General features: G+C 38.6%; 1 protein-coding gene across 5 annotated transcripts in view; it reads right to left on the bottom strand.

Annotated features, from left to right (window-relative positions):
• The window catches only part of LOC120525962 (protein phosphatase 1 regulatory subunit 12B), a 141,321-nt gene that overhangs the window by 27,306 nt on the left and 92,227 nt on the right, over positions 1–21,788 (bottom strand). For all 5 annotated transcript variants that reach the window (XR_005633050.1, XM_039748710.1, XM_039748711.1 and 2 more), the window contains 4 exons: positions 12,454–12,598; positions 11,954–12,058; positions 5,562–5,612; positions 770–820 (listed from right to left, as the gene is read on the bottom strand). Coding sequence is in view for 4 of the 5 variants with exons in the window: in XM_039748710.1 (XP_039604644.1) it covers positions 770–820; positions 5,562–5,612; positions 11,954–12,058; positions 12,454–12,598 (352 nt within the window). In the remaining variant the exon portion in view is untranslated. The remainder of the gene's footprint in view (positions 1–769; positions 821–5,561; positions 5,613–11,953; positions 12,059–12,453; positions 12,599–21,788) is intronic.

Below are 21,788 nucleotides of genomic sequence, written 5' to 3'. Positions count from 1 at the left end.
CACTTGTCCTTGAATGCTACTCTGGACAGAAGCTATTTGAACTCCAGGACCCTTTAGTTGAGAGATGCTCCATGTGTACATATCACCTTTAAAGACTTGCACAGATGTCAAAGACGCTTGTTTGTTTGTCTTGGTATGTTCTCTTGTCAAATTAACGAAAGTTTATTTTAGTGGAACTAATTAACGCAGAAGTAGCAGAATGATGTAGATCTGCTCTTCAAAGGTAACCACAAACAGGCATGACCTCCTCTGGCTTTATCTAGAATGCTGCTGTGCACCTGAACTGTCAATGTGAACTTCAGATTGCATTTGCTAACACCAGTTTTTGATTAATTTTCACTTGGCAAGAGATACACAGCCAAAGAGCACATGACATCCAGTCATTTTTTTAAGCTGAAATTATTTTTTCATATTTTATTTACTGAAGCATTATTTTTACATTAACAGATTTGATGCTTCCTCTCCCTTTTTGTTTTTTGCAATTTATAACTTATGTTCACTTAACACTGCCATGTTTCTGGGTCAACTTAGGCATGAAAGGACTGTGAAAAAATAAATTCAACATCAAAAATGCCACAAAGTAATCCTTATTTTAATTTATTCTACTCCCAGTCCCTCACCCACAAGGTGTCTCAACTGGCTAGTCTGATGGCAGGTTAAGCAGGTCGGGTCCTCCTCTGAAAGACCTGTCATGATAGGCCTAGCTGTGCTTTCTTTCATAATACCTGTATCATCATTAATACAGAGAAAAAGCTTTAAAGCTCCTTACCTTTAATTCTTCCTCCATGTCAGAAACTTTCTTCTCCAAAGCACGCTTCTCCTGTTAGAATAAGAGCAAAATACGTGGTCAAGGAGACACACAATAATAATTCTAACTGAATAACATCATGGTAGTTTCTTACCACTAAGATGACTTTCTAAAGAAAAGCTATCTTGATAGATTTCAACTAAAACCCGATGTAATGTTATTGTGGGCCACTGACATACCACAATGGATTGAAACAAAAATATATAGAGCCTCTTAAATCCATAAATAATGCAAAATCTGAAGATAAAATGGGTATATATAAAGAAAGTGTGAAAAAGTACATACGTGCTCCACTTCATTCTTGCCCAGTTAGCCTTACCATAACCTGTATTTGGAACATGTCTACAGCCAACCCACCTAGATGCAAGGAGAATACATGGACATAAACTGGACTTGTGTCTATTGGAGCAGAGTCTGTAATGGCTGCTGTCAACCTTTCCTATATAAAATTTCATTACTTCATTACTTTACAGGAAGGTTTTGGAGGACTTTGTTATGTGGTGCAGCAGGCCCGCACCTAGGAAATTCTGGGCCCCAGGCAGCTGACAGAGTTCAAGCCCCTTTTGTGTTTCAAATATGTGCGTATATTTTAAAATGCCATTTAAAGGGCGGGCCCCTATCTAGCTCGGGCCCCTGACAAGTGTCATGGTTGCAAGGGGTGCGAGCCTGGGTGCAGGAAGAATCACCTGCAACTGAACACCAGCAAAACAAAAGACCTGGTGATGGACTTCTGACATTCCAAAGAGCCTTTGAATCCAGTCACTATTGAGTACCTGGGGGTTCACATAAACAACAAACTGGACTGGTCTGACAACACAGTGGCAAAACAGATATGGACTCAAATCTTTTCAAAAAAGGTTTACACCTTTCTCGTAATGACTGTTGTTTTCCATTCGAACCTGTCCATTGTGTTCTCATCAGTCCTTTGGGCCACTTGTTTCTATATGCAGAATACTGGCTGTGCGCAAACTAATTGATCTGGGGCCTCGTGTATAAACGGTGCATATGCACAAAAATGTTGCATACACCCATTTCCACACTCATAACAAACTCATAACAAACACATAAAGCCACACACTATACATGCACTTTTCTGCTCAGTTTTGTATACGGGCAGCACCCAATATCAAAGCAGTACTACAGTTTCTGTGTGGTGTCCCTTTCTTTTTTAAATTCACAGTCATAATGCAGGCTTTATCAAATAGACCAAAATAAATTGCATATCGTTTACAAATTTAAAGCACTTGATTGTAATCATTCTGTAACAATATAATGGTGCATAGAATGACCAAACTATTCCAATTACCATAGCTGCTTTAACATTACTACTTTTAGTTCACCACTGAGAGTATTTTAACCCTTTTATTATATTTGTGTATGGCATCACAGCTGCACAGGATGTGTCAAGAGTGCAGAGGATTCCAGCTTACAACTGAGATATAGTTTCCAGCCCTGGAGGACATTTATAGCACACACTGCCTCAGGAAAGTCTCCTGCATCTGCATTGATTCCAGTTACCTATACCACAGTCTACTTGAACTTCTCCCATCTGGAAAACGTTTCAGAGCCTTTCCTGCATGGACCTCGATGTTCAGAAATTGTTTCATCCTAATAGCTATAAACCCACTCAATCAGTCCATTAAGTGCTCCTGGTAAAACTGCTTGTACTTATAATTGCAATTACCTCACTGTAAACTTGCACTGCAACTGTAATATTGCACAACTTGTGCTGCTTTATTAAACCATTTGCACTTTTTGCACTGTATGTACTGTACATGTATACTGTACTTATTATTTCATGTTGTATATTTTTCATTGTTTTTTATAGTATTATAATTATTATTTATGATTTTATAGGAAAATAAGTTGCATATTGAATCTCATTGTACCATACAATGGCAATAAAGGAATGTAATTCAGTTTAATAGAAGAGAACGCATATTTACAAATTATGATGACTGGCTTCCGAGCTCTTGGAGCTGTGTATTATTAAAATACTAGATTGTATACTTGAAATCATTTTTATGATGAAATATATTAAAGCATGTATAGCACATTTTACAGATAAATTGTTAACTTTATTTAAATAATATATACTGTTAACCTTGTTAAGGGGTTATGCTGTTCTGTTGGCAGTCACTTTCTATATGCAGTCTGAATAAAGCAGTCTCAGTTGACTTATGGAAACCTATTTCATGTTGTCTATATGCACAAACAGACCTCAGGTCTCCACCACTGGAAGCCCGAAGTGGGGGAGAGGAGCGCAGCTCTAACTTTGTACACTACTAATGCAATTAGTAAGCAAAATCAGCCACACTATGAAATTCTACCAAATACGCCACAATTCATTACTGTGAACATATAGCTTCACAGACATGTTGCATTTTTTTCTTTTTTGTGCAAAATCGTTAAGAATAACATAAAAGCAGTCAGCACACCACAAAGGTGAATTGGTTTAGTCTTGACTCTTGGTTGACAGTTTTGGGGGTTTGGTAAAACATTGACACTGAAGTTCCAAATAAACACACATGTATCAGGTGTCCAGTTTAGGAAAAAGAAAAAAGAAGAAGAAAACATGAAAACATGCAGCTATTTCATCAATTTATCAGTGTAAAATTATGGTTGCAATGAAATGGACTAGAGTAACACTTATGTTTGTTAGCCCACATTGCTATGTCGCTTGCTAAGCTATTACACTTAGGGCGGCAATATGCCGTTTTCTGTCTGACTAGCTTACATAACATTAAATATAATTTCACACAATTTCAAAATGATAAAGTGCGCAGCCTGTAGCAAAATGATTACAGCCTAACTAGCACTGAGGTGACATCATAAAGGTTTTCTGTGATTGTATCTACTCAGACCTGAGATCTGTAATTTCCAGATGTCTATATTATGTTAATATTTTGTCTGTTTTATGATATATTGAGTCTTTTAGGGAGTCGTATGATAGAATTAGCCATGGAGGTTGTATTGTTCATTTGGTTCCTATTCGGAAAGTTTGATAAATTGTGCATAATGGCATGTACATTTAATAATACAGCAAATGAAGATTTCTTATGATGATGTAATTGATGACTTTGCATCAAGCAAGGCAAGAAAGGTCTAAGTTTAGATGGCAGGTGTGCGGTTTAGTTTGTATGATTCTTGTTTGTGCAATAGTACAATCATGGTCTCGTCTTTATAAGTGTGTTATTGTAATGGGCTACAATTCAGTGTTTTAAAGAAAATGACATTTCTGGAAACTTCTGCTACAGGTTATTGTTGATGGCTATCTACAGGACATAAATATTTACCTGTCTTGCTACAAAGTCACCTGCTTTGAACAGTCAGATTGCTTTGATTTAGTATCTCATCTACACACAATGTGGGGATACAGAACTGTCGGCTTCCTTTGAAAATGAATGAGTTCTGGGGACATTGGTTTCTAATCAGGTACTTTTTTATAGCTGACCACAATACTATCATTGAACCAAAGTAAATGTTCGGCAGAGGAAACTGGCATGCACCATTGTTTAACTGATTGTCATGTTGATCTATGCAGAGATTTAAGCATTTATATATTTCTGGGAAAATGAGAATAAAGGAAAACAGAGAAGTATGGTCTGAGACTCGGGACTGATGCCTGCTTGTTTATGCTTTTTCACCATATTACTGTGCTTACACCCTGCAGCAACAGGGACTTGTACCTGGCCCAGGTTCCCCTAGGCCTAAGGTAGGTAACATTATCATATTTATGAAATTTAGTTTTATTTTATATTAGGGGGTTACCCCCTGCCTGCTTCGCTCGTCAATCCCCGTGGCCTGCGCTACACACCAGCCACTTTGCATCTCTGCTGCTTGTGGTGTGAAGAGCGGGGGCTAAATACACCCCAAGGAGATATGGCTGCTACTCCAAAACCCACTCTTAAATGGTGATACAATGGGAAACAAAAACAGCTTTTTTTTACCTCATCTTGGCTCGATCAGCTGCTGGCTTGCTGCTCCTGCTGTGCCACGTGATCTGCATCTCGCGTGGCACTTCAAACATTTAAAAGCCCGTACAGCATTTTATTTCTGGCCCCAGGCATGGTTAAATCTCTTGGCACAAATTCTCCTCTCACGGAAGGTGAGTTCTTGATATTTTTTAGTTTATAATTTAAAAATATAAGAATCTTAAAAATCTAACAACATCACATTAAATTTCAATACATTCTGAAAAGAATGATACAAAAATAATTTAAAATAATTAAAATAAGCCAGATTTAAAGCGTGACATAAAAACATCACATAAAATCATTGCACTTTTAGGCTTAGGATTGTATATATATATAGAATAGATAGATTTTTGTATTTATATAAATTTAATTTTTAAATGTTATGATTATTTATTTGTGTTTTTCCAAAAATCACAATAACAATTACAGTTAATGCAGAATGGTGTTTTTTTTTTATATTGATGCACAGTTTTTGTTTTACTGAGGTTGAAGTAGGGGTTTACCCAGGGCACCATTCACACTAGAATCACCATTGGTTAAATGTGTGAAAATGCTAAATGTGGGGATGTCAAATCAGGATTCCCTTGTACATGTCTTTTTCCACAGTGGTGGCACCAACCTATGCTTCTGCAGAGGGAACCCACGGATTTTACACTACATCAGTGGCTGTGATGTTCCAAGGACCACTGAAATAAATTACATTTACTAAGACTCTTTCTTATATATACTTCATAGAGTTTAGGGGTGCAAAGATTAGTACTGTAGAGAATTTTTACCTTCTTTTCTGATTCGAGCACAGTTGATTTTTCTGAAGTCCGGTCCTGCTTCTGAAACACAGAAACACATGAGGCAGAGGCTTCATTAGTCTGAAAAAAGGTCAGCCTTGATGGAATAGCTGGTATAGTTGGTGGTCTACTACTAAACATATCCAATAAAAACTGGGTATTATACTTCTATCATTGGGGATCCTGTGACATTCTTCAAAATATACCAGACTAGAATGAAAAGAAGACTCTTGTAAAGAGTTAAAAAGTTTGGAGATCCTACCTATGGCTGCATTGTTGGTAGACAGTATATTTCAGTGCTGAGTAATGTTGCTCCTGGGGGGCTGCAGTGGCTGCAGTTTTTTTTTTTTTCCATACCAATTACTAAATGAGAAGTCAAGTACTGCTGTTGAAGCACGTATTGCTCAAGTTACATATTTCTACTTAATTTTAATTGTCTCATTAGTTAAGATTTTGAACCCTTCATTGCTCATGTTACTCTTAAATAGGAGCATTCACTGTCTTTGATTGCAGTAAGATACAAATGACTGACAAATGGACCAGCAGTTCCCCATCTAGCTTGTTTCCTTTTTCACATGTGTATATTCATTTTGCACTGGTTTAATAAAATCCTGAAGAATACTGAAACTGAAGAAAAAAAAAATGAAGGATTGAGAATTACTCATCTGTTTTGGGATTAAAGTCACTTGAATGATATGTGTAGAATGGACAAAATGTACGATATATGAATGAACTGACTGAACCTGGCAAAGTTAACACACTAACAAGTTGTGGTATTAAATAAAATCTGTTATTGACAAAGATTGTTTTCTAAATAAGCGATTTGAACAAAAACCTGCAGACACTGTGACCCTCCAGGACTGACATTGTTCACCCCAGTATAGCCCACTGTAGATATTGAGAGAAGGTTAGAAAACTAATGTAGCAAAAAGAAACATTTCTTGATTAAAGGTAAGATTTGAAGCATATTTATTAAAAGGATGAAAAACATTACATGGTAAAATATGTAAAAGTCTAACTAGGAGAACTGAAAAAAAACCTATATCCCAGATTAGGCATGTACTTACCATGGCAGTGAAAGCTACAAAAGACAACCTTTAACCTAAAACATTATGCCAGGGGTCAATTATGTGTTTTCCACAGAAAAATGTAAACCTTTTAGAATAGATATCCTGCAGGCCAATTTCCTTACTGAATAATGGTGTTAAGATTCATGTTTAATCCCTAGCAAGACTTTTGGGAAAATTTGTCCCTATATAATCTGGCAAAATGAAATTAGATTTGTTAAAGACAATTACAATTAAATCTGCAGAATATATCCCATCAGAAATAGGCCATTATGAGCTCCGACTATCTTTGGGTACAAAAAATATATTTTCATAGAGTTAAAAGGGATCATTTATTCTCTACATTACACACATTTGGATTTGGATCAAATACATGTGAGTAGATTAAATTGTTATACTTCAGCCTAGAACTTTCAATTTGTGACACTAATATAAGCTATGATTATTTCATGTTATTTCACTTTCCTTGTCACTAGTTTTGTTGGCCATTTTCATTAAAACCCTCCTTGTGTATTTGTGAAAGCAACCAGAGTTTTAGGTAGTTAAAATAGAAAGTCTTCAATCTCCATGCATTTGATATGACATGGTACTTTACTCCTCTTCATCACTACCAAATGTACTAAATGCGTTAAAATAAATCTCATAGCTCAGTCTGTATAAAAAAATATTTATTACAGCAATCAGTCTTGCACATCAGTTAAAATTTTCTTAACTCTCTTCAACTTCTAACATCTCACAACTTGGGAATTATAACCACAGTTTAATTTAAAGACCTACAGCATTCCAATTTAATTTTAGGAACCTGATGGAAAGTGGACTGAATAGTGTTCCATCTTATATTAGCCAAGATATTTAATGTTGTTAGCATAAAAATCCTTCCAAAATTATTATATTGTTTTCAAAGTATCCCTATGTACAATAATAAGTTCTGTGAAAAGTTGACACAACTATAACTTTACTTTAATCGGGCACAAAAAGGATTTTAAAATGGATTTTGCACAGCCTATTTTGCAACTCTACTATAACTCCATCCATCCTTCCATTTTCCAACCCGCTGAATCCGAACACAGGGTCACGGGGGTCTGTTGGAGCCAATCCCAGCCAGCACAGGGCGAAAGGCAGGAACAAACCCCGGCAGGGCACACACACACACACCTACACACCAGGGACAATTTAGGATCACCAATACACCTAACCTGCATGTTTTTGGATTGTGGGAGGAAACCGGAGCGCCCGGAGGAAACCCACACAGACACGGGGAGAACATGCAAACTCCACGCGGGGAGGACCCGGGAAGCGAACCCAGGTCTCCTTACTACGAGGCAGCAGCACTACAAATGTCCCACTGAAATTAAGCACAGTGATTCTAAAATTTACTTTGACTTTTATTTCATTGCAGACAGATATTTCATGTTTTATCTGGTTAACTCCATTTCATTTGTTAATATACATCCATTCCTGCATTTCAGGCTTGCAACACATTCCAAAAAAAGGACGGTAAAGCATTCACCACTTTGTAATGTTGCCATTCCTCCTCTCTTTATTAACTTGGTTATTTAACCATTTGCCAGTAAAAAAAATGCCAGCAATCAATTTTGAAACTAGAATGGCTCTGACTGCACTGCAGATCTACACTGCTCATTTGTACATGTAGTGACATTTCAGTCCAGTAGAGGTCAATGTACAACAACCTTCCTTGGGCCTCAGCTCACAAAAGACGCATACTTCTTATATTGATGTTTAATGTTGTTAATTGTATATGTGGAAATTTAAAAGCAGGCACAGCGGTGCAGCAGGTGGTTTGTCTACTACATGACATCACTATGTTTTTTCATGTTTGAACAGAATTGTTCTGTAGACTCTGATCTAAAGGGACACTGACAGGTTGTTTGGTGCCTTCACCTTAGTGTGAGTTTAGAATGAATTTGGGTGCATGCATGGCAAAAGTGCACTGCATTGGACTGCTATACAGTTCAGTGTCTGACGAAAATCTGTGACATCAAACATTTGAATGCATTTGTATATTGCCAAATTTCCTCCTGGGGACCAAAGAAGTTCTATCTATCTATCTATCTATCTATCTATCTATCTATCTATCTATCTATCTATCTATCTATCTATCTATCTATCTATCTATCTATCTATCTATCTATCTATCTATCTAATAATAATAATGATAATCTATTTCTACATGTAAAATATATGGCAGGCAAGTAAAGTGGCATGCTAGCTGAACTATAAAGGATGAGGTATTAAATTTACAACCACATTTTAGAAATTACTTTATCTGTCATTTATCCTAATGTACATTTGCTGTATGTACAGCATAGAGTGACATATTGTGAATAAAGTTCTTGATATAAAAGAAACCTGAAAAAGAACTGGCAAGCTGAATTAACATTTAGAAATATCTCAAAACGAATTGCAGGTATTCAAAATTGTATTTATTTCAAAATATCTTAAATGCATTTTAGAAAATCTCTTATCTGCAATAAGTTCCTTTGCATTTAGTGAGCTATCAAATATATTAAGTCAGTATTTATTTTGGAATCTCTGAAATGCAATTCAAGATACCTCCAAATACCTTCTTGTAAAGTTGCCTGTTTTCAATAGGACCTCCCTAACAAGACCAGGAAGTTATTTGAAATATCTTTAAATGCATTGTTGATATCTCAGCATTTTCTAAAAGTTATTTTAGGATCTCTGGAAATGTATTCAAGATACATTAAAAATGTATCTCAGATATCTTCATATTAATTCATGTTTTAGATATTTGAAGTACATTTTTAGATATTGTTACACATGTGCACCTGGCGATCACCTTCTTGGCTCTGTCAAGGAACGACAGGGGGTGCTGCTGCTAACACCGGTTCATGTTGTGTTGTCCAAGGCACTGAGTGTGCTCTCACAGTTATGACGAAGGTGTCAGAGGCAATGTGAGGTTAAATTATAGGCAGCTATGCTTTTGAAAATATGAATTGCAAAACAAGCATTTGACATAGACAATGTGTCACAACTCGACAAAAGGAGATTAAAAGACTACTGTTAATAAAAACACTAAAATCAGAAAATGTGCCTAACAACACCAGTACAAGCACATCATCCACCTTCTGACTACATGTCTAAATGAATAACTAAAGTAAGCTAACATTACTGTCAAATTGCAAATGCAAGCATGCCAGCACAAAATAGCCACAGCGTATTAGGACATACTGTAGCAGTCACAGACCACAAGGTTTATCTAATTAAATATGTCAGCAAGATACCGTAGCAGATAGAAGCACTTCTCAAACATGTAGAGCCAAATAGTTGTCTCATTTGTCACAACGCAAATTGCCATGTACAAATTAATCATTACGCTTCAGTTACCCTGTGCTTAATAACAGCATTTTTAGCTTTTTATATTCTCTCAAAAGCAAGTGTTAAGTTCAGTTCCTTTTACTTTCTTCAAGAACCTCAGCAGTTCAAAGTTGATATACTAGAGGAACGGGGGGACGTGTTTTAGGAAGAAGCACTGAGAGTGGAGCCTTTGCAGCACCGGATTTCTCCACTCTTCACTACAAAGTTTTTAACGAGTTGTCGCCAGTCGTGTGTTCTCATTTGAGAATCACATCTGGCACCACAAGACCAGTTAGTGCATGACGCATGTTGTCACTGTCACAATGGCTTAAAAGGGCACCCTTGGGAATTTCTGGGTTATTACAATAGTGAATTTAGTGTGTGTGTTTGTGTGTATTTTGTTTTTTGGTTTCTGGTTTAGGACTTTTTGCCATAAACTTTGAGAACTATTTTTTTTTTTTGCAAAAGAGCAATTTGAATTCACGGTTACAAAAATAGCTTATTATTGACTCAAATTTGTTCTTCTGATCCCTATCACAACCCATCTGATTTTCAGATACCTACAATTAAGTTCAAGATATCTCAAATAGACAGGATTCCATTAAAAGAAAATAAACTTTTACAGGAAGTGATTTGGAGATATCTTACATTGTATTTGGGATATCTCAGAATGTATCACAGATACCTTAATATGTAAAGGAAATTATTTTGAGATGTCTGCAAAGGAGTTTCAGATACTGTAGCTTCAAAGGTGAACTACGTTTTAAAATATGTGACATTTATTTTGAGATATCTCAATGTTAATTTGGCTCGCCATTCTTAATGGCTGTTTCATGTCTTATACTTGAAGCTGTTGGGATGAGCTCAGCTTCTTCCAATCTTCAAACCTTGAAGTGGGTAACATAAGTTCAGAAAATGCTTTTGTTTTCCACTGGTTTCTGTTGTTTCTGAAATAACATCAGAGATGTCACTCTGGGATTGTCACTTACTTCTGCTTGTTTTAAAGTTTGTTTGCTTTTAAATTCATAAAAGAAGAACAGTATGCAACAAGGCACATATTTATTAATGGTTGTGATGGGCGGCCGGCCACTTAACCCAGCTGGGATGCCCAAAGAGTGGAAGGATGGGGGAAGGCAGCTACTCTGGGACACTGCCTCCCCCAAGATGCTAGATAGCGAATTCTCTGCAGCATAGCGGTGCCACGGATTCCCTCAGGGCACCATGGGATCTGGAGTTCAGCTTCACAGCCCTGCTGGGCACCATGGGTGCCACTAGGAGGCACTACAGGAGGACCTGGGGACGTCTACTTTCTACATAGCCCAGAGTTCTATTGAGTGATGGGGACAGAAGCCCAGAAGTACTTCCGGGCTGACGGAAAACTTGATTTCTCCATCTGTCCCAGAAGTGCTGGCAAGTCAAGTGGGCAGAAGAGCAGAAGCACTTCTGGGTCAGATCATATATAAAGTACTTCTGAACACCCAGCAAGTGATCCAGAGTTGGGTGGAGGTTGACAAAGCTTGCTGGTAGGTGTGGAGAAGAAAGAAGAGAGAGAATTGTGATTACTGTTGTGTTTATTTGATTGCATAGTGTGGCTGTGGTGCTTGAGGAGCACTGTACAAAAAGAAGAAAAGAATTAAACAACTTCTTGGTGCTTTTAACCTGTGTCCTGTGTCTCTTAGTGTCCACATGGTATAAAATAATTTGCTTACCTTAGAAATTTAAATGATATCTGATTTTTCTTTTCCAAACCCATAGCTTTTTGCACATCATTTAATGGATAACAGAGGAAAGATTTTTTTATTTTCTCGAAGAAAGGATTTGGCTTGCTTTGTGTACAGTCTCCAGTTTATGAAGTCATAGGTTCTTATTAAAGCTGAATAACTGAATGTAAACAGCTTCAGCAAACACAACTGTAATGTCTTTACAAGAGCAGAAAATGAGGAGATCAAGTTGCTGACCTTTGGATGAGAGCCTTACCTGACTGGCTCTGTCCAGCTGGCCCCTAATTTTGGACAGCTCCTGCTTGTTCTCCTGCAACTTGTTCTTCAGTTTCTCATTTTCAGACAAGGCATCTTCATAGAGCTGTGTTGGTTCAAGCAGAATATTGCAAAATGAATGAACTAACCTCTTAGTGAATACTAAGATCACCATTCATACCCAGCAGACATTCAGCTGCTCCTACTGTTCTTTATTTAATATGTAGTAAAGCAAGCCTAGCAGATTTCTGTTGCTTTGCTGTATAAGGAGTGCATGTGTCACTACAAGCAAGACATTAATTTTATACTATGGTGTTATGACAGTGGGGAACATCACCACTCTTACATGTCTGCTGTTTAAGGGTAGATTCTCTCACAAGACATGTTAGGGAATGTTGTGCTAGTCATACATGCTTATGTAAAAACAAAAATACATAACAAGCTTTAAACAGAAATAAATCTAATGGTTAACCAAAGCAAACATCAAAGTTAGAGTTCAACCTTCTTGTAATCCTTGGAGCTGCTGCTGTCTTCGTCACCTTTCCCCAATGAGGCGAGCCGATTTTCACGACGGGTGTAAGAGCTAATACGGCTCAGCAGGCGGTCAGTGGAGCTGTCATCTCCAGCACTGGAAGCAGAGTCTAACCTGAGAAGTGGGTAGAAGGAATCAGGGGAAAAGCTCATTCATCCATACATGCAGCTTTTGATTGTGCTAATTATAGTTGGAATCAGAGAGAACTGTGACCTTAACACCTCAAAGAAAAGGCACAATTTAAGAACATGTCCTGTAGTGTAATATCCTGTCTTGGTTTGGCCAATCTCAGCGAAATGTGATTTAAAATGAGGCATTTGACATATTTCACATTTCAACATATGCATGACTCCCGTATAGATTTCTGCTTTCCCTAAGCTCGACTCCCACAGTGACCAGCAGCATTCATTTGAATGTCCATTTGGTGGTCTTGTATTCTGGTATGCATACTGTTTTGAGTCCAGACCTTATAAAAAAATCATCTTAAGGCATATATTTGAATACAGGAATCACTGCCTGTTTTGCAGAATACCTTACAAGATGGATGTGATTTCAAAGGGAATTTCATGTAGTTTTGGATGAGGTGAGGCTCCAGGTGGTCCTGACTTCACCCAAACTGAAACCTGGCTCACCTAAACACGCAGGATTTCTTTTGAGCATTTGATGAAGTTGTATAAATTTATGCAGCATATTTTATATGTTAGAGTGCCCACTAAACAAAATTAATTCATTCCGTGCTCTTTGGCTCATTTTGAGAGCTCTTTTCCTTACATCCTGTCTCTCACTGACTGCAGTCTCATAGCCATGTCTGTTAGCAACTGCTAGTGTGACATTAGCCTACTCACAGTGTACATCTGTTGCCACTGATTTTGCACCCTAAGGCTGCTTATTGAAGATAAGTAAAGTTTAGTATTTTGGACACAATTGTCCTGTTTTTATAAAGTTTTTCTAAGACCTATAGGAATAATTATTGCCTATTTATATTATACATCATAAGTTATTATGTTCCACATTGACATTGGTAGATTCATTTTCCTGGTCATGGAATTAAAGTATGCCTACACAGCTGTTACCCAGGACAAGACCCTGTTCAGATTATGGGTTTATGCTGGTATTGGAAACATATATTTATAGTGTTGAAATTCCAAATGGCTTAAGTGACTTCCTCAAAGTCATACTGTGACATCATGAGACCATATTGCCTGTCCTGAAGGCCCTTGGGAAGTGAGGAGACCAGAGCCAGCTAGAGATTTTTTACTGACCTGTGAAAATGTTATGCCCAAACCATACAGTCTTGGAGGCATTTGCTATACATTTTATTGCAAACCACAGGCTCATTTCCCCTTTAGTGTTCTGCATGAGTTGCATTTCGCACACAGATTCCAGATTGAATAGCAGGATGGGTAGGTCTCCCTTGAAGATTGCTGTGACTTGTGGCAGAATTTAACTTTGAAGAGTGAGGGGGGCCCATGGAGACTCAAGCAAGTCACACTAAGAGAGTAAAAGGAGGTGGTAGGAGGGAAAATCTGGGTCTAAGTGGCAAAAATCACCCAGAGCCACTCCCTCCAGATGCCAAAGGCTACGTCTACTATACTCAAGGTGACAACGTAGTGTGAATATATGGTAGCACCAGCCCTGGAGGAGACTGACAACAGGGTTATACAGGAACTTTGCAGTGTATCAAGAGAACATTAAAGTGAGAGCATACATGGAATGTCCAAACAGAACCGTACAGGAGGAGTACAGCATGCTCTGTACAGCGTACAGACGCTTGTTCATATAAGGATTTTTTGGGAAGGAGAACAATGAGTGAATACCCTGGTGATGTAGTATAGCTGAAGAATTATGGTTAAAATTAGTAAAAGATGTAACTTGTAGCAGATTTTTAACAATATTTTAGCAAATTAAAGCTGAGTATTACTGTATATGAACACTATTTATAAGTAAGTATTTATATGAATTCTTAAATGCAAAACTGATATTACTTAAAGCAGATTAGAATATAGAAACTATTTAGGTAATTTCATTTAAGATTTCTCTGGATTAATTAATTTGTTTAAGTTAATAGGAAAAGGGAGGGTTAATAAATATTTTGTATGTATTTTAAGAATATAGTTAACATGTGAAACTCATTTTTAAAAGATTTGTTAATTAATAAAAAAGCTGGATGTACATATTTTATTCATTGGATTGCATTTATATGTAAATACAGTAGATCTATTTTAATAAGTAGTTAATAATGAATTAATTGATTAATACTGTTTTAGGTGTATGTTATTGATTCAATAATTGAACATGACCAGGCACCTGCTGTTTTATGAATTTCCCATGTCAGAAGTTGATGCTATGGAGATGAAGATCAGTTAGCACTAGAGATGGATAGGGACATCAAGGAGTAACTTTTATAGCTCAGAGACAAACCTGCTGGCTTCTTTCAGAGAGTTAGTTGAAGAGTCTGGGTGACCAAAGCAAATCAGGTTGTGAAACTGCATAACTGCAAGGATGGGAAAGTGGTAACAGCAAGGATGTAAATCCATACTGGGCATAAATAGTCTCTGTATTTGAGGCCATGTTACATCATCAGGACACCATTGGTGTTGAGGTGAGGGGAATGGACATTGGCTGTATCCCACAATCTGAGCTGGGGAAAAGCCAAACAAGGAAAGAGGTGGAAGATGATACAGGTACAGATCCAGAACATAGTAGAGGAGGAACAATGGGATAGAAGCTGCATAGGAAGTGGGCTTGGTTAGAAAAAGCTAAAGAAATGTGGAATACATGGGCAGAAAGCAGAATAAGGTTCCTTCTGTGAAGTGATTATAATATCTTCACAACCCTGACAAACGTACTATGGGGAGTAAAGGAAGACCCAAGCCGTACATTTTGTGGGAGGCCAACCAGCTTGGAGAACATCTTATTGTCACACAGGACAGCACTGCTAGAAGGGAGATACTGCTGGACCAATAACAGAGTGCTAGCATCTTTGGCAGGGTTTCTGAAGGAGACAGTGCAGAGGTGCAAGGAAATCTAGGAAGGACCAAGGCCTATCCATTTTATTAGGAGTGACAGTGACCTGCTAGGGATGCTAATGACTTAGCATAAAACCAAATTTGTCTATCTGGTCTAAACTAGCTAACAGCATAATTAGGCTGGGGCTGATGGTCCCTTTTGAAAAGCCAAAGTGGAAACTCCACAAGTTCCATCCACTGGTTGATGAGTGTATAAAGAATGGATGGAATGTGAAGTCTCTGCCAGTGGATGTTGAAGTCAATGGCTTTCCATGCCAATCATTATAAAGAACACTGAAGACTCTGGGTGTGAAAGGGAAGTATTGCAAGAAGATATGTAGCACAGCAGGGCAAGAAGCGGAGAAAACAGCACAATGGAGAAAGACTCAGTTGATTAACTACCTGGCTCAGGTCAGGCCTGATCAGGTTGTCCTATTCATCTGTCAGAAGATGTCATGATAGTTTAAAACATCTTTTTGAAGAAGGGAATCACCTGAGGATGAGCCATGTAGCAGCTATATAATTCAGCGTATGTAAGTAAGGTGTATAAGTTCATAAATGTTCTGTATGTTTATGTGTGTGTGTGTGTGTGTATGTGAGGAGTATTACACAAAGAACTCCAGCAGCTCAGTGAAGGTAATCGTTGATGCTGATGCTCAGACAGGGAGTTTGGTGTTGGCAGTGAACCCAACCATCAAGCCTCCAGCCTCATCATTTGGTCATATTCTAAACAATCATATGTATTCTACATACAGTGATTTTTGTTAGATGTCCTAGAATTAAAGGTTCTCGCTAAATACTGAATAATAATAATAATTTATTCTGGGACATTTAGAATTGAATCATACAAAAAAGTGCACTTTGAAAATTGCTTCCATTCTACACTCTTTGACAAGATATGACTAATGCAAAGGGATTGGAATACATGCAGTCTGGAACGTAGGCGTTCTGAAAGTTTTTTTCCAAAAAAGATTTTTTACTTAGTGCTGGGAATGTTCAAGAGTACATCAAATAATCAGCTTGACCACTTATTTCAGAAACAGACTGAATGGCACAGTCAGGATGCTCAGTGCAATTTATTTTAAATTGACTCCATGCTTCCATGGCACATGGTGGCATAGTGGCTGGTGTTGCTTCCCTCACTGATGCAATCCTAGTTTGAGCAAAGGTTCATACACTGTCGGCTTGTATTTTCTTTGGGCACACAGATTTCTGTCCCCCAGGCTCTCATCTGAATAAGCAGTTTAAAAAATTAAATGAAAAATGAAGTCTCATAACATCAAAATGCAAAGGCAAAGAAAGAAGCCAGCTTGCCACATAGCATATCTTGTCAAATCCGTGCTTTCATGCTGCTCAGATTATTTTTAGTAAGGCAAACAGCTTTTAAAGAAAAGCTGAAAAAACTGTTATTTTTTGATGAAGATATTGTACTTGTGAGGTCCTTTGGAGATGAAAGGCTGAACTTTGCAATGACTCATTAGGATCACAGGCCTACTGATAAGCAGGGAACAAGTACAGCAGATCTTTCAAATAACCCAAGATAAATAAATAAATAAAAAACTTCAAGGCGGGTGCCAGAAATAGCAGAACACCACTGTAGCCATTAAGCTCAGCTCCGCTAAGTAGTCACTAAATGACCGTTATTGGATGAAAATGTTTGGAAAATACAGGACACAGAGCTTGCTTGACAATTATTTATAGTACAGCATAGGCTAAAGCATTTTGAAAATAAAATGCTGCATATCCACAATCAAATTTTCTTAATTTATCTCAAAGTAACAAAGAGCTGACGCTGATACCAGCAGCATTGTATTCAAGATAATGTTCATCTATGTATGAGGTGCCAGTCTAATGCCAGTGAAACATTCACAATGGGTCAATTGAAAGTCACCAATCGATCTGACCTACTCATTTTTGGGATATTTAGGAGGAAAACAAGACCTCTGGAAGAGAATGTAAACATCACATTGTTATTGTGCATCTGTGAGGGAGCAGCAGCAAACAGTGGACTGCATACAGTACATTTACATGTTATGAGCTGGCACGCCTTTAGCACAGAAAGACAGGGGGAGACAGCATGCATGAGGCATTGACACCCCCAGACTGCTAGAAAGCAGCCCCCTCCTGTGTTGTGGCAGTACCACGGTTTCCCACAGTGCATCATGAAAACTGGAGTTCTTGGACTCAGCCCTGTTGAGTTCTGTGGGCACCACCAGGGCATGCTGTGGGGACTAACCCAGTAGCCTAACCCAGAGGTGCAACAGGACCACGATTATGGGACACCAGAAGTACTCCTGGGTTTCACACAAAAGGAGACGCCTTTGATTATGAAGGTTTGCCCATCATTCAGAACAAATACATTTGACGTAACATTCATGAGAGTGTGCGACCGCAGGACAGAATAACAAGTCCATTAACCACAAAGTCTGTTCTAAAAGTGTTCTAATGGCTACCCCCTTACCCTTACGGAGAGGTGAGGGCTAATAAGATGTAGACTGAGGGCTGGGTGGAAGGGTGAAGCAGTAACAATCAAATGTGCGCAGAGTGGAGGGCAGAGTGCAAGATCAGTAAGGGATGGAGTTGATGTGCGCAGGGGAGCCATTTTGAAGGTTTGGAGGTCTACACCTGCTGATCATTTCTTGATGAGCAGTGAGAGTTGTATAGCTAAAGAAAGAGCTCCTACTGGAAGGGACGAGGTGGGGAGGCAAAGCGGTGATTGAGCAGTGTGTGGAAGTTGCTGGGGTCTTTACCCAACATCCCGATGACGACAATAATGACAGAAGTGCTATAATTGAGCTACGTGCAAGCGTGTTACAGGGTACATGTCTGGGAAATCTTTGAATTAAGAATCTCTGTGTTGTGATTCTCCTTGGTATGGTTTTTGTGTTTTTATTTGATATAAATTTAATCATTACTGATTTTAAAATGAAATAATATTTTTTTCCTGCACGTTTGTTACACTTTACAATTTAAAAATGTACTTTTTGAACACTAAGCAACTGACTGAGTATCGTCACTTACTGCTAGTTCATCTCAATTACAAACTAGAAGACGCCCGACCATGGAAGGGTGTAAATGACATCACACCCACTTGGCCTAACTAAAGGACTTCCACCTGTGTCTATGTGGCGGGTGGCTAGCCCACTTACACAGTACTTACAGGGTATTAATTCTTTACCTTACCTTCTATTCTTCTCATTCAGTGGCCTGTCATCCTACCACCATTTTAGTCCTTGTCCAGAATCCACTCTCAGCTAGTTTTTAGAACAGAGAGTGAGATTTAAACACCCTTGATATTATTATTATTATTATTATTTACATTTATATAGAGCCTTTCTCACTACTCAAAGCACTTCAGTGAGTGAGGAACCACTTCAACCACCACTAATGTGTAGCATCCACTTGGATGATGTGACAGCAGCCATTTTGCGCCAGTATGCTCACCACACATTAGCTGGTGAAGTGGTGGGAGAGCTAGCCAATTAGATACAGAGGATAATTAGTGGGCCAGAATGGGTGGGCAATTTAGCCAAGACAGTGTGGCACACACTGCTCTTTACGAAGGATGCCCAGGGGTCTTTTATAACCACAGAAACTCAGGACCTTAGTTTTACGTCTCATCAGAAGGACAGAGCCATTTTTACAGCCCAGAATCTCTATCATTGCACTGGGGCATTGGGATCCACATTCAGATCACATGGTAAACATCCCCTGCTGGTTTCGCCAATACTTCTTCCAGCAGCAACCCAAGCTTTTTTATATATTGAACATACTTAGCCTCAGGTGGATGACTTGTTCTGAAGTGCATGTGGAATGGCTTCCCTTGTAGGTCAACTCCAGCCATAGTTATTTCTGGGATCAAGGGTGGGTCTATAAGAGCTTTGAGCTCTCATTGCTCTCAGGCAGCTGCAGGAGTTTCAGCAACTTCTGTACCCTTTAAATGGCCAGACCACAAAGGCAACTTTAAAGCTGGCCACTCTGCTCCTGGGACAACCTCCGCCACTGCTTCATGCTCGTATGATTAGGTATTCTAGCTCACCTGCCCTCTAATGTCATTGAGAAGCTTAGCAGTTTCTCTCCAGTCTGTGGTTTCTCTCCAGCTTGATGCAGTTGTGAGTGCACTGGTTGCACTGGGCAAGAGCAGTTTAGAAAGAGAAATGGGAGCAGGAGATGGAATGTGGTCAATGCAATGCCATGGTTAAAACCAGGAGAGTAAGAATTGAGTAAGAAAGCACATGGACTTCTGCTTTAGTTGACTGTAGTCTCAATATTGGTGAAAAGGTTTTCAAAAGGCTTTTAAATGTGCACTTAAAGTTAATAAAGGTGTACCAAGATAATCTACATTTTCATTGCCTCATGTGTATTCAGGTAAAGAAAAATTCTGTATTGCAGTAGCAACACAGAACGTAGTATTTAGACTTGTAACCCTAACAGAAATTTTTATGCAACTGATTTCATTGTTTTTTTGAGTTCAAAAGCCTAATATGGGGAATAGGTTTAAATATACTTAGGAGTTGGTATAACTTGAATAGTCATATTATGGTTTTACAAGAATCAAGATGAAAACATCTTTTTATAAGCATGGCCAACTTTCACAGCTTGTTGAGTGATTTAAATATTTTAATTATGTAGAACAAAATGCTCAGAGGTTGAGCCAACTTGTGTGATGAAATCATTTACTTAATATTTTAAAGTTGGGCAAACATTTTTTTTCACAGTGCCATCATTGGAGTTTCTCTTACTTACAGGTGTAAGTGCCCTAGACAGTGGATGGTCATCCCTGCCAGGATGAAGGAGGTTCTTACCTGGCAAGGAATAATGGAAGAATGGCCAGATTGCTGACACCACCTGGCCAGGATGCCTTATAATTCCCATCATGGCTGGGATGCTGGAAGGAAGAATGGACTGATGTGAGCTGGAAGCTGGGAGCAATTCATCCCCCAAATTAATAGGTGGCAGTGTTCCTTGCAAGTATTCCCAGTTTGGACATCTGCAAGGCTGCATGGGAATTGGAGTCCAGAAGCCTTATAGAGTTTCTTGGTTAATGGTAAAGGGAGCTGCTGGAGAAGGACCTCCCTGGTTTCCATACCTGGATGTACTTCCAATAAGCCACAATGTGCCACTGGAAGTACTCCCAGGTCCAACTTAAAAGAAGCCCGCCACCATATTCCAGGTGAGTCAGAGTCGGGACGCAGCGGGCAACACTCACTGAAGGAAAGAAGCAGAGCGGAAACAGAGAGAAAGAGTAAGGTATTTAAGTCTATATATATTGGCTGTATTAAGTGTTATATTTGAGCTATGTGGATTAAAAATTCTTTATTTAAACCTGGAGTAGTGTTGAATCTCGTGTGTTTGGGGTCTTGTCCGAGTTGCATTTTTCTGTGTGCAAATATCTACAAATCACATCACATAATAACACAAGAAACCTAACTAATCCAATTCATGGTCACAGAAGTCCGGAGCCCATCCTGGCAGCACTGGGCATAAGCTAGGAGCCAAACCCAACATAATCATTTTTCAAAATGAAGGCCTGCCTTTATCAGTCACTGTGGCTCTCTAATGCTCCATTTCTTGTTAACTTCCTTTAAAACCTTTCCATTGCAAAAGGCAAACCACAAAAGAAAATAAGCAAACTGACATGAACACTCTTGTATGTTGATACACAACATTCCACATTCTCCCTGCATTACTGCTCTTCACTTATTAAAGCTTTGACCCAAAACAGACAAAGGGTGCCTGGAAGTATCATTTAGATGTTGCAAGAACAGTTTAAGATTCCTTGCTTTTTATTAAATAATGCACAACTACAGAAGTAATGTGGCAGAGCAGTGTGCGGGGGTCTTTACCCGATATCCTGATGAGGACAAGAATGACAGAAGTGCAGTAGCTGAGCTATGTGTGAGAGTGTTACAGAGGCACATGTCTGGGGACAGGTACCCTGAGGATCCACTGATCATTGAATTAAGAATCTCTCTTTGGTACTGTTGATGTGTTTCTATTTGCTAGAAAGTTAATTATTTATCATTTTAAAAAAGGATTAATTATTAATTAATTAAGAACTGTTTGAGAAACTGATTTACTACTGGTTCTTCTCGGTTATAAACTACAACACACCCCACAGAAGAATGGTGCTCATGTCCGCATGAATGGGCATTACACCCACTTGGCTTAGCTAATAAAGGACTTCCACCCATGTCTGTATGGCAGGGTGGCTGGCCCACTTGCTCTCCTTACAGAGCATTAATTACCTAACTTACCTTCTGATCTTCTCAATCAGTGGCCTGTCATCCTACCTC

This window comes from Polypterus senegalus, chromosome 3 (assembly GCF_016835505.1).
Source record: "Polypterus senegalus isolate Bchr_013 chromosome 3, ASM1683550v1, whole genome shotgun sequence".
Lineage (NCBI taxonomy): Eukaryota > Metazoa > Chordata > Cladistia > Polypteriformes > Polypteridae > Polypterus > Polypterus senegalus.
Note: the sequence above shows the minus strand (reverse complement) of the source record. Positions and strands in the feature narration are given on the sequence as shown.